The 13,256-nt window shown below is 33.1% G+C and overlaps 1 protein-coding gene across 2 annotated transcripts in view; it reads left to right on the top strand.

The window, feature by feature from the left end:
• The window catches only part of Wdr17 (WD repeat domain 17), a 66,831-nt gene that overhangs the window by 29,074 nt on the left and 24,501 nt on the right, over nt 1-13,256 (top strand). For both annotated transcript variants that reach the window (XM_070015988.1, XM_070015986.1), the window contains 6 exons: nt 2,440-2,608; nt 5,371-5,462; nt 7,647-7,729; nt 7,960-8,046; nt 11,499-11,663; nt 12,272-12,474. In XM_070015988.1, coding sequence (XP_069872089.1) covers nt 2,440-2,608; nt 5,371-5,462; nt 7,647-7,729; nt 7,960-8,046; nt 11,499-11,663; nt 12,272-12,474 — 799 coding nt within the window. The remainder of the gene's footprint in view (nt 1-2,439; nt 2,609-5,370; nt 5,463-7,646; nt 7,730-7,959; nt 8,047-11,498; nt 11,664-12,271; nt 12,475-13,256) is intronic.

Genomic DNA, 13,256 nt, shown 5'->3' with positions numbered 1-13,256 from the left:
GTGGTAATGTGTTTGGTTAACATATTTGCCTTCCTAACTGCAGCCCTCATGGCCGGTCTCACTGCCTATGGCCTACTTTTGGCCATGTTGTTTTTTTTTAAAGTATATTTTATTGTTTTTGTAGAGGTGATATACAGAGGAGTTACAGTTACTTAAGTAATGAGTACATTTCATTTTAAACCATGTTGCCCCTTCCCTTACCCAGTTTTCCCTACCATCTCCACCCATAAGTTGTATGTCTGTTTTGTGACCTCTCTTGCCCTCCAAAACCAGGTAATCTAACAAACAAGACAAAAGGAAAAAATAAAAACAACAACAAAAACTTCCATTTCTCGAGTTCATTTTAAAAAAATATCATTTTCTATGATCATATACACAAAGCTATTGAGCCTTTGGCATCTGTGTGAATATCTAGAGACCTATATAATTTATCATGCCTTAGTGTATTTGTTTTTTACCATCCAGTATTTACATGTAGATTTATAGTCACATTCTAGTTACCATAGGGAAACCATGCAACCTATATTTCTTTGGGTCTGGCTTACTTAGCTTCATATGTTTTTCCCAAGTCTTTCCATTTCTGTACAAATGGTACAATATTATTCTTTCTGGTGGAAGAGTAGAATTCCATTGTGTGTGTATGTGTGTGTGTGTGGGGGGGGGTGGGTGGGTGGGTGTGCATGCACACATGCGCGTATCACATATTCTTGATCCATTTGTTCTCTGAGAGGCATTTGTGCTGGTAGCTTTAATATGGCATTGTTTGTGTTCTGTTGGATAAATGCCCAGAAGTGGAATTGCTGGGTCATAGGGAACTAGTTTACATTCCCATCTTTGGCCGTGTTTTATGTTCCTGCCTCTCCCTCTCCTTGGTGTCTCTATTACTATTTAGAACCATTCCTTTTCTTGGGTTTGAACTTGAGCCCTTGTTGGGCAGGTGCTCTGCCACGAGTCACAATTCCTACTCCCTGTCCTTTTTGCTCTCATTATTTTCAAAAAGTGTCACATATTTTTTCCTAGAGTGGGTCTCAAACTAAACTGCTTCTCCTCAGAGCTGAAAACACAGGTATCTGCCTCCATGCATGGCAAATTGTTAGCATTAAGTTTTGCTAATGGTTAGCAAAAGCTGGACTTGAACTGCAATCCTCATTTTCACCTTACAAGTTACCAGGCCTCACCTCACTCCATTTTTGTAGCTTCATGCATCCCCCTCTTAGGACTTCTCCACAGGGATGCTGCCAGTGCCACATACAATCTGGTCTAGGCCTTCCTTTGCAATCTAGATGGAAGCCTCTAAAACCTGAAGATCATTACAAATTGGGACCCAAAGACAAGTGCTGGTGGGTGACTCATAACTTTAATTCTAACTACTCAAAAAGGCTGGAATCTAAGGATTGCTGTGGTATAACACCAGCCTGGGCAGGAAAATCTGAGACCCTTCTCTCCAATTAACCACTAAAAAATTAGAAGTGGAGCTGTGGTTCAAAGGGTAGAATGCTAGCCTTGAGCAAGAATAAAGCACGCAAAAAATTTGTAACCTACCAGCCATTGATGGCTCTCAACTAGCTCAGTCCTAGCTACTCAAGAGGCTGAGATCTGAAGTCCCAGTTGTTTAGAGACAGCTTGGTTAGAAAAACCAGAGAAAGCCTGTTGCTGCTGGCTCACACCTGTAATCCTAGCTACTCAGGAGGCTGAGATCTAAGGGTCACCATTCACAGTTCAGGCAGGAAAGTCTGTGAGACTCTTATCTCCAATAAACCATTCAGAAAACCGGAAGTGGCACTGTGGCTCAAGTGGTAGAGCACTAGCCTTGAGCTGAAGAGCTGAGTGACAGTGCCCAGGCCCAGAGTTCAAGCACCACAACTGACAAAAAGAAAAGAAAAGAAGACAATAGAAAAGAAAAGAAAAACCAGAGAGACTCTTATTTCCAGTTAACCAGCATAAAGCCAAAGTTGCCGAAGTGGAGGTGTGGCTCAAATGGTAGAGTGCCAGCTATGAGCATAAGAATCTTAGTGAGAGTATAAGGCCCTGAGTTCAAGCCCTGTTAGTGCGCGCGCACACACACACACACACACACACACACAATTGTCTTCAGGCTATACATACAAATTATATAATAAACACAAACGAATTTCAGTTTTAGATATGGGTCTCATTACCCAAGTATCTCATTATGCATATGGAAATACTACAAAATCTAAAAATACATGAAATCTGGAATACTTCTGGTCTCAAACATTCTGAATAAATAACAATAGCCCCAAAGAATATTCAGTATTCATAGCAGCAATTCTAATTTTATGTATCACTTTTACCTCTAATTTTTCAATACTATTTGAAAAACCGTAGCATATATATCAGTTTAATGATTCATTCTGATTTGTTTGCTGATAATCAGTATTGTCTCAGTAGTTAAGACTTTCTATACTGTGTTCATAGGGCCATGTGGAAACTATCTTTGACTGCAAATTCAAACCTGATGATCCAAATCTTTTAGCAACAGCATCATTTGATGGCACTATAAAAGTCTGGGATATAAACACATTAACAGCAGTGTACACTTCTCCTGGCAATGAAGGGGTTATTTATTCGCTTTCATGGGCTCCTGGTAAGACATACTTTATTAAGATCAAGAATATAATTAAGTGATTTTTAAGTTTCATTTGATCTGTCTTCTTTCTCTAGATTTCATGTTGCCGCAATTTGTATAAGCAAATGAATACCCACAATTAGTTACTTCAGTTTTAATGAGGTTTCAGAGTAAGTCACATGCATAGGTATTTTCATTCTTGACTCCTTTAATATGATATAATCATATATAGATTTTAGCTGTTATTTCTATAGCTATACCTTTTAAATGATGATACATTTTATAGGATAAAAGTTTTCCAGGATTTTTATGTGCATTAAATTTATGATATTATGTGAATCAAATTTTATTTGAGTTTATTTGAATCAAATTTATATTAACAACCATCCTTTATCCTCTTTTTACTTGTTTCATTATACATGAGAATAATTAACATTGAAGTTATGGGCCTTCAAAGTGTTTGATACCTTTGGAGAAAAAATAATTTTCCTTAAGTTTTAGAATAGGCATGTGTATGCTTATATCTGTTAGCTTGCCATAGCAATTGGATTCCCAATAAAGAAGATGATGTAAAAAAAGATGATTATATAGCTTTGGGTTATAGAGCTCTCGTAAAAAGAGGAGAAAATATTATGTACAGCTCATGTTGTTAATCAAAACTTGCCAGTACTTTTAATTATTACAATGTACATCTTCAAAGCATGTTTTCCTGGAGAGCAATGTAAGATTGGGACCCATCAGAAGTGTAATATTGCATTGTAACTGCTATTGGTTGAACATTCTCAAGTTCAACTACACAGAAACACAGACATGCAGAAGTATAATACACTCTATGGAGAACACAAATAGTATAATTTTTTTAAAGACTTAGTAGAAGTCCAACAAAACAAGTACCAGGAAAAGGGTACTTGCAAGAGGCAAGCGTGGAGCCAAAAGAAGGGTAGAGAAATGAAGGAGGAAGTGGGGAGAACACAGGCAAGAATTCATTGTATATATCACAGAATTGGGAAATACAAGAGGAGTGGGTGAAGGGGGGTGAAGTTGTTGAAGTGTTTACATACAAGATGCATTGTACACATAAACTTCTTCGTGAATTGCAAAATCTCAATACATAACCTAAAATTAAGATAAGTAAAGGCAAGGGTGACTTGGGAGAGGTGGGTGAGAATGTTGAAAGGGTAACATTGATCAGGACGCACTGCATTCATAAACTGCTTTGATGAAAAGTAACTTCTTTGTCTCCTTTGTGCAACTGCTTAATGATAATAAAAAATTACCAAAAAAGAAAACAAGAATGCAAGAAAGCAAAAAGGAATAAAGAAAGAAATAGAGAGAGAGAGAAAGAGGAAAGAAAAGGAAAGAAAGAAAGAAAGAAAGAAAGAAAGAAAGAAAGAAACAAAGAAAGAAAGAAACAAAGAAACAAAGAAACAAAGAAACAAAGAAACAAAGAAACAAAGAAAGAAAAAGAAAGAAAAGAAAGAAAAATGTCAGATGCTAAGTGATGAAATCAATTCCCACAAAGCACCTGGCTTCACGGTGGCTATGCTGGTGACTGCCTTTCCATCTGAAAGTCACTTTCAAATCCAAACTTTACTCCTACTTTTGAAATATCTAGAGTCTCATGATATTATTTTCATTTAAAAACATTGGGAATGTTTAAAAACATAGAGGAATGTTATGCAAGCAAGAGTTTTATGTGATGTTATTTTATAATATACACCATAAATACTATTTTCCTTTTCATAGAAGTTTATTTCTGGAAATGACTATAAAACTAGAACTACATTCATAACTATAAAAAAGTATTTCCTAGCCAGGCACTGGTGGCTCATGCCTGTAATCTTACCTACTTAGGAGGCTAAGATCTGAGGACAGAAGTTTGAAGCTAGCTCAGGCAGATAAATCCAAGACACTTTCATCTCTACTTGAATCAATTAAAAGGCCGAAGTAGAGGTATGGTCAAGTGATAGAATGCCAAATTTAAATGGAAAAAAAGCCAAGTGAGAGCACAAAGCCTAGAGTTCAAATTCTAGCACTAGCACAATTTTTTCATAATTATTTCAATAAACCTTCTCCTATAATAATATAAAATATTTCCTTTATCTAATATCTCTGTTTCTAAATATACTACTGTAATCTATATACCTTTGAATAGAATATATAATATATATAATCTTTGTATGAGACCACTTATTCCAGAATGTATCTTAATTCAGTATGGTTTATATCATAGTAATCTAGAAATGAACAAAATGATACAATCTACAAAAAAAGAAAAAAAATGCATGTCTCAAGCCCAGAACTCAAGTAAAAATCATCAATCCATCCTTTCAAATCGTAACCTAAATAGCCAATCTTACTGAGAGCATACTTCCATTTTACATTGAGAATCTGCAGCAGAAAATAAAAATTTGGGAAAAGTTTGTTCCTTTTTGCTGTATGGTTACTAATTAATTGGCTTTTAGATAAATCTGGATGAAATTAAAACTACATTAGTGAAGGTTGACAGAGGTTTGGAATACAGTATGACATATATAGCTGTATAATTTCCTCTGTTTTAGAATAAATAATAAGAAAATAAAAACTGCAAATAAATTTGTAAATAAGAATCTCCAAAGAGGAACAGAATTAAATACTATAAAATACTACAGATATGATGAGATATTTTAATGTTGACAAATTATTTATGGTAAAATTCCTTTGTAATCTTGTCAAAGGAATTATATTTTGGCATATATCTATATATAATCTAATGTCTAACAAACATATTGTTTCCTAAGGTGGTTTAAATTGTATTGCCGGAGCAACTTCTCGAAATGGTGCTTTTATCTGGGATGTTCATAAGGGCAAAATAATACAACGATTTAATGAGGTAAGATATAACTACTGGCTGCTGAATAATTAGGGTACTTTATACTTTGTGTTTTACTTCTTAATTTAATACTCAAAATACAATGACATGTATGTTCTCTTAGAGTACTTTACACTTTATAAATGTTCTAATGATTTAATAGTCAAAAATATGCTAACATAACTAATCAATGAATTCAACTAATTCAATGAAGTAATTGCATTCTCAATTGTAATCTGAGAATTGTGCCTCAGACTATAAAAATTCACCTGCATCCAGTTATATTAGTGATTGAAAAGAATTTCAAGTCATCCTCCACCAAGTCCAGGCAAAGATTAATGGATGTAAGAAAGAATAAACTCAGAAACACTAAATTGTAATTCTTTTTCACTTGATAATATCCTTCAGCATAGAATCCTTTTAATGCCTTGATCCTGTTTCTTCACTTACGAAGTGATAAGCTTAGAGGCTGTCATTTCTTAGATTTCCCTCAGATTCTCTCATTGTAGCAAAAGCTGTATCAGTGCTTTTCTTCCTAGGTGTAATATCACGCATCGTAGTTTTCCTTAGGCTTAAATCATCATCCCATATTTTACAGATTTCCATTATCATTCAAAAATCATGTGCAGTGTGATACGGTACATTAAGTGTGCATTGGAGAACATGAATGAAATCTAGGCTTTTCTTTCACCATCTTGAAATTTTGTTTACTTTGAACTTAAATTATTAAGAAAGTACTTTCTTTGAATATTGCTTACACGTTTAAGGCTCTAAAATATTTATGCAAAAGCATGTGTATCCCTTTGAAGACACTGTCTAGCAGCTCTGTTCTCCTGGGTGGGGGAGGGTACTTGCTTTAATGTATTATTTGCCAAGCACTGGTGAACAATTGTATTCTCCAAAGAAGAAATATTCATAGAGATAAAAGAAATATCTTTCCCTTTTCCACATACATCAAAACAACGCTCTTCTGTTGGCAATAGTCAACCTGATATTCACATTGCTATTGCCAGGACAGGAACTTATCTCAGAATAAACAGTGAAAGAAATGAGCCTAGAAATTAAACTTTTGATCAAGATTCAAAATATTTATTCAAAATATTTATTGAGTATCTACTGATTTCCTCTGATGACATCTTAATTCTATGCAAAGCAACATATCTCTTTATTAGCACTTAAATAATTCTGACTAGTATTCAAAGCAATCAGTATGAGGGACACATCTTACATTCTTTCAAGTCTTTCCTAGCAGTCAATAGTATACTAACCCAGTATCAGAACTGCTCCAATTCTGTATTACAAATATGGAGAAAATTATAAGAATGCCAATGTGTGACCTAAAAGAAAGAAAGAAAATTTAAAAGTGACAGATGTATTTCTCATGGCAAAGGAAAATTAAGCCTCCATCACTTAAACTGAATGAATACACACACACACACGCACACACACACATATATGTCTCCCTTCCTTAAACTGCTCAAAGAAACTTTAAAACTTGGATATTACCTTAGGAAGTCAAATCTATATCTTTACAAAAGCAGACTAAGAAATCACTTTAGTTTTACGGCAACACAATCTAAGTACTATATCAAATAGAAAATGTTAAACTGTCATTCAGAAATGGGTCAATTATAACTTTCATTCATCCATAACACAGTTGACAAATGACATCCTATATATGTAGTTTATTCCTTCCTTGTGGTTTAGAAACTTGAATCACACTACCTGTATTTATATATGCCCTAATATGTCTTCAGGTTTACAATAAATAGTGAATGCCTTATTATAGGACAATTTTATATCTCTTCTAATTTCTCAACAAAAATGAACTCTTGATACTTAAAAGAACAACTAGTAATAAATATTGCTCACCACATTTCTTATACTTGGAGTAGCCTGGTAATCACAGTAAAAGACATGAATCAAACGTTAATTCTATGGATAACTGAAAAAGCAGACTCTTACCCATGCCCCCTAAAAGAAACAGAGCCAAATAATACTTCTCTTTAAATAATGGATCTGTTTCTTAAATGTGACAACATTGCAAATTCTTAGACTATATATCTATTTGTTCTATGGACAGTAATATCTCAGTATTATATAGAGTAAGTTCATAATAGAAAAACAATACTTAAAAGAAGTAAATAAATAAGAGAAAAAGGGGTGAATTATTTCTTATTGATAGGTATTTTGCATTTTTTGAAGCATGGAAAAAATGGAATATTCTGCATTGCCTGGAGTCATAAAGATTCCAAAAGAATAGCCACTTGCAGTGGAGATGGTTTCTGGTAAGTACTATATCCTATTATGAAGTGTCCTTGTCTATAAAAGATGTATTTGGTCATTCTAACTATGTATCAATGAGATTTTATTTGAATAGTTCTACCATATATTATACTATTTTATATCAGCCCAGGTAGATATATGTTGTATTGCTATATCACTAATTATAACAATGGAATGGTGTTTACAAAGACAAAACATTGTTTTCCTATTAACGTATTATAATTAATTTTAGTATTATCCGAACAATTGATGGCAAAGTTCTACACAGATACAAACATCCAGCTGCAGTGTTTGGCTGTGATTGGAGCCAGAACAACAAGTAAGTATATTTGTTCTGTAGCTATTATATTTTGGAGATTTTAAAGAACTATACAAATCTGGGCTATTCTCATGTAATTCCATTATGTTTGGGCAATTAGCTTACTTCATTTCCAAGAATTTTGTGTTTCAAACTTCTCTTTGATAAAATATAAACTATATGTGAAAATATGGTTTCTCCAAATTTAGTCAAAGTAATATGAATTATGATTTTTCCAGACCAAAAATGTAAGAAACATAGAAGTAATTATTAACACCTCATTATGCTTGTGTTCTGAGTAAAGTCACATATACTTCACTAAATGTAGAATTGCATTGTTACGCATAAAATGACTTGTTGACTAAACCACCTACCATTATTTCCTATTTAAAGACTTAGTAATTGCTAATTAAATAAAACAAGAAAATAAACAAAAAACTAAACCCAGTATCCTTAGCCTCTTTTCTTATACTTTAATATGTCAAAACTTCCATGTCCAGTCTAGTGCTCATTCTAATATCTGTTTAAGTATTCTTTCTCAAGACATCTCCCTTCCAGTAAATTAATATCTGAATTATTTTTCTGAAAAATAAGTTAATTTAATAAGCTATTAATAGAATAAATGGCTAATGCATATATAACCTTAGATTGATAAAAAAGTGAATAAAGTCTAGCATTTTTTATTGTTTTTAGAAAACAAGAAATAAAACAGCACTTTTAATAAAGAACACAATCTAGTAGGTTAAAACAATCTATTATGTGTCTACATAACAGAATTTTTCAAAGTCATATTCATGTTATTTTCTTTTTAAAAAAATTTATTGTGAAAGTACTGTACAGTTTCAAAAAGTATATCATACATAGGCATTTGCATTGTAAAATACTTAAAAACTTAAAACACTGGTGAGAATTTAAGACATTGACTATTTAATATTTCAGATTTTGTTTTTGGACATTATCAGAGGCCTTTTTAATCATTTCCAGACTTTATATTTGCTATTCTGCTTTTCTCTTTCTCTACCTCTTTTAGTGCACATTTAAAAGTACGCATCTGAGCACACCAGTCTACTGCTTAAATCCTTCATAGTTTTCCATTGATTGCAGGATAAACTGAAATTCCCGGCAAGCCTTACAACAACGTCCTTATATGATCTTGGTTTCACTATGGTTAATGAATCTCATCCAAGCCTTGCTCACCTTGCTTCTGACCATAGCGGCTTTCAGTTTCTTGAACTATGCAGACAATATTCACTTCAATACTTTTACTCATGCTGCCCACCTATATTTAGGATGCTTCTCTTCGTTACACACTACAGACCCCACCTCACTCTCAGCAGAAATACATTTACCATCTTCCCTGACGTTGATATTAAGTAAATGTCTCTTATAATTCGCCTTTAGAGCAGGTATTGTGATAAAATTAAATCTTTTGCTGTTTTGGTTGTTTTTGGTTACTGGATATTAAATTCAAGGGCTCATTGTACCACTGGAGCCACATCCCAGTCGTTTTGCCTTTAGTTTGTTTTTCAGATCACACCTTCAACTAACTTTGCCCAGTCTGGTGTGAAACTATAATCCTAATTCCTTCTCTTTGTAGCAGGACCCATACACCACCACACTCAGCTCTAAAATTAAATTTTGATTATGTAATTAGTTGCGTATTGGCTTCTTCCCCCTCTGGAATGTAAGCCCAAGAGATCACCAGCGTGCTTCTCTGTGTATCATAATATTCACAGCAAAACATTGTGTTGCTAACTCTCAGTTTGTTGGAAAAGGTAGATTAGATGTCCTATAATTACTTGTTAAGTAAATACAGCAATAGGATTATTTTGTATCTGAATAACAGAACAGTTCTACATTCTTATCTGCCTAATGGAACTAAGATTTAGGAAATTGAAATAAAAATTTGATTTTAATACAGTATTGTTAGTTAAGAAAAATTTTTGACACTCTAAGTCCATTATTTTAACTGTTATAAACCTGTCTTATTCTCCATATGTGTATTTCTCATATTTTTTTAAGTTATAAAATTTAAAGTTATTCCCCATGTATTCATATTCTCCTTTGCATTTTAGTGGAAAAATAAAAATAGCCTCTCCTTTCAAAAGTGTATTCAAAAATGTCTGGAATTGCAATTTGGATATGTTTTATGCTTCTTTAATGCTTTTGATATTTCTCTAAGAATACATATTAATGTTCTAGCATCTGCAAGCATACAAAATATACTGTGTATGTAAATCTATGTACGTATATATGCAAAATAATTTTCCAGAATGTGAAAATTGGTCTGTTTATTAATGAACCTTAGGAAAATGTAATCTGTACATGCCAGTTGTATTTCTGCATGTGAATATAAAATATAAAGGTTACATGACACAATCAGAAATTTGAAGTTTTTCAAGAATTTTAATGATGGTTGAATTCCAAAGCATGTAATTCTTTTCCTCTTTAGCGTTAGGGTAAGAGAACTATTTATATGACGATTAGAGCAGATGCTCCTTAATTAGACTCTCTTGACAGGTACATGGTCTCCACAGGTTTTCCTAGTTTCCGTCACTCCTTCCCTAACAATATTCCAACTAGGGGACAAGGAGTATTATACTTTCACTCTTGTGAGAATAAAGAGCAAATAATATAAAGATCACAGTGTATTTCCAGAGGATCCTTAGTTGCTTGTAACAAATAAAGCATCTCAAGGAAGTGAAGGCCAACAATAAGAAATGGAAAACTGAACTGTGTTTTACTATCTGTTGAGACAGCCTGTTCTTCAGGGAGCTTTTCCAGCATTCTTCTACAGGAATCATCACAGTCAGTACTCACACCACTTAAAAAACAAGTAACAATTCCCAGGGCAGGTGAAGTAAGCAACTCATCACTTATCAGGAAGAACCCTTTTTAAGATAAAAATAATTACAAAATATAAGGTTCAGGAAATTATATGTCTAAAAAACAACCCATAAACCCCAAATATATTGTCTCTGACTAAGATAAATAAAATATAAATACCAACAATAAAAATGGAACACTGGAAAAAAAAAAAACCTCTTCCTACTGGTATGCAGTTTCTACAACCAGTAGTATGAATGATTATAGATAGGTATGTAAACATAGAGATGTCTGTATTTATCTCTCTCTATATATATCATTTCTGTTTTGTTAAGGAAGTGGAAGTTTCTACATCTATATAAGTTAAAACTGTTGTACATTTTTAAATAAGTTTTTTTTATTGTGAAAATACTGTACGGAGGGGTTACAGTTACACGAGCAAGGTAGTGAGTACATTTCCTATCAAGCATTTTTGCCTCCTCATTTGTTTTTCTCCTACCATCCCTTCCCTCCCATTTCCACAACTACACTCCTCACCCCCTGGACCCCCCTGCCTAAATTGTAAAGTTCGTTGTACATTTTTTCAATTACTGATAATCAATAATATAAACCTATCCTATTTTAATGAACCACCGTTGGCATTTCAGAAATATGATAGCCACTGGCTGTGAAGACAAAAACGTTCGCATCTATTACGCAGCCACCAGCTCTGACCAACCACTGAAAGTTTTTAGTGGACATACAGCTAAAGTGTTTCATGTAAAATGGTCACCTCTGAGGGAAGGAATTCTTTGTAGTGGTTCTGATGATGGGTATGTATTCTTGCCTTCTAATTTTTTTGAACTTTAAGTCATAAATGTATTTTCCCAGAAACACATATGTGTATATAATAAAACCATACATGGAAATATTTTAAATCTTTTTGTACTTAACAAGTAGACATTCAATGAAGAACTAAACCAAAATTAATTCAACCATACTTATCTTTTTGATTCTTACCTATTTATTTTACTCAGTCTTTATGCTTATTTCTAGATTATTTTCAGGAAAGTTAAGAGAAATAATTTTAAAGGAATATGTGGAAAAGAGAAAATATATTCAAATCAAATGTATAAGATATAGAAATAAGTTATGCTCTAGAAATGGTTGTTATATTCTATGTTGAGAGAATAATGACAAGAAAAATATTCTATCTATTTCAGTGCAGATACAATTGCATTTTTTCAGTATTTTTGATCCATACTTTGTTGAGTCCAAAACTGAAAACCCGATGGATATGGGTGGCTGATTATATTTTTCTACACCCCAAAAAAATGAGTTGGGAAAGAAAAGGAATCTTTTTATATGAAACAGAGACTTGCCTTAAAGAACAAAAGTATATATTATAATCTGAATTATATAGATAACATTCTGTTTGCAGTTCTGTTCGAATCTGGGATTATACTCAAGATGTTTGCATAAGTATTCTTAATGGACACAGTGCACCTGTGAGGGGATTAATGTGGAATACTGAGATTCCCTATCTACTAATATCTGGCAGCTGGGACTATACTATAAAAGTATGGGACACTCGGGAAGGAACTTGTTTGGATACTGTGTGTGATCACGGTGCAGATGTATATGGTAAAATATTTTTCATGTATATTTGTTTTGATGTGTTAATGATACTTGTAATTCCTGGGCAGTAAAACATTCTAAAGAAGTCACATTTCATTTTTTAAATAACATTTGTCCTCACTGATAAATCAGCATATTGAAATATCAAAATATAAAAATGATAAGTGACAGTTATCAGAAAATGTTTATTGTTAGCACTGTGTTATCTGTCTCTGCAAGTGTGTTTGTGTTTCTGTGAACACACACACAAAACATGCACTACATATACATATATAAGGATATATATTTTATAGGTTGGCTATATTTATAGGTTGGATTTTCTTGCTTACTTTACAGGGACTCATGGCATAAGTTGTAGAAGAGGAAATTATTCATAGTGTAGGCATAACTTACTTAACCATTTCCCTATTTTTATACAAAGAGAAATATATATGTATATATTTAAATATACACCAAGTTGCAATAAATGTGGAAAACTCAGACAATTTTGTTGTTATACATCATTTATTCTCACTTGTATTTGTACTTGCTCTTATTCCTAAACCTTGATTGGAGTGAGTAGACTAAGAATTAAAAATAACAAATCCTTAAAGAATAATACAAATCCCTGACATTATCCCAAGGGCATCCGCCTTAAGGCAGTGTGCGACTGAGTATAGGAGAATCCTTTTTTGTTGATGTTCTTTAATTTGGAATGCAGTCTCCAAGTCCTCTATCTTGTAACTGGAACTCCCATTAACTAGTAAATACCATGTGCTCTATTACGGTACATACCCTGCTTAACCAAG

This window comes from Dipodomys merriami, unplaced genomic scaffold (genome assembly GCF_024711535.1).
Source record: "Dipodomys merriami isolate MVZ:Mamm:240054 unplaced genomic scaffold, mDipMer1.0.p SCAF_12, whole genome shotgun sequence".
Classification (NCBI taxonomy): Eukaryota; Metazoa; Chordata; class Mammalia; order Rodentia; family Heteromyidae; genus Dipodomys; species Dipodomys merriami.
Note: the sequence above shows the minus strand (reverse complement) of the source record. Positions and strands in the feature narration are given on the sequence as shown.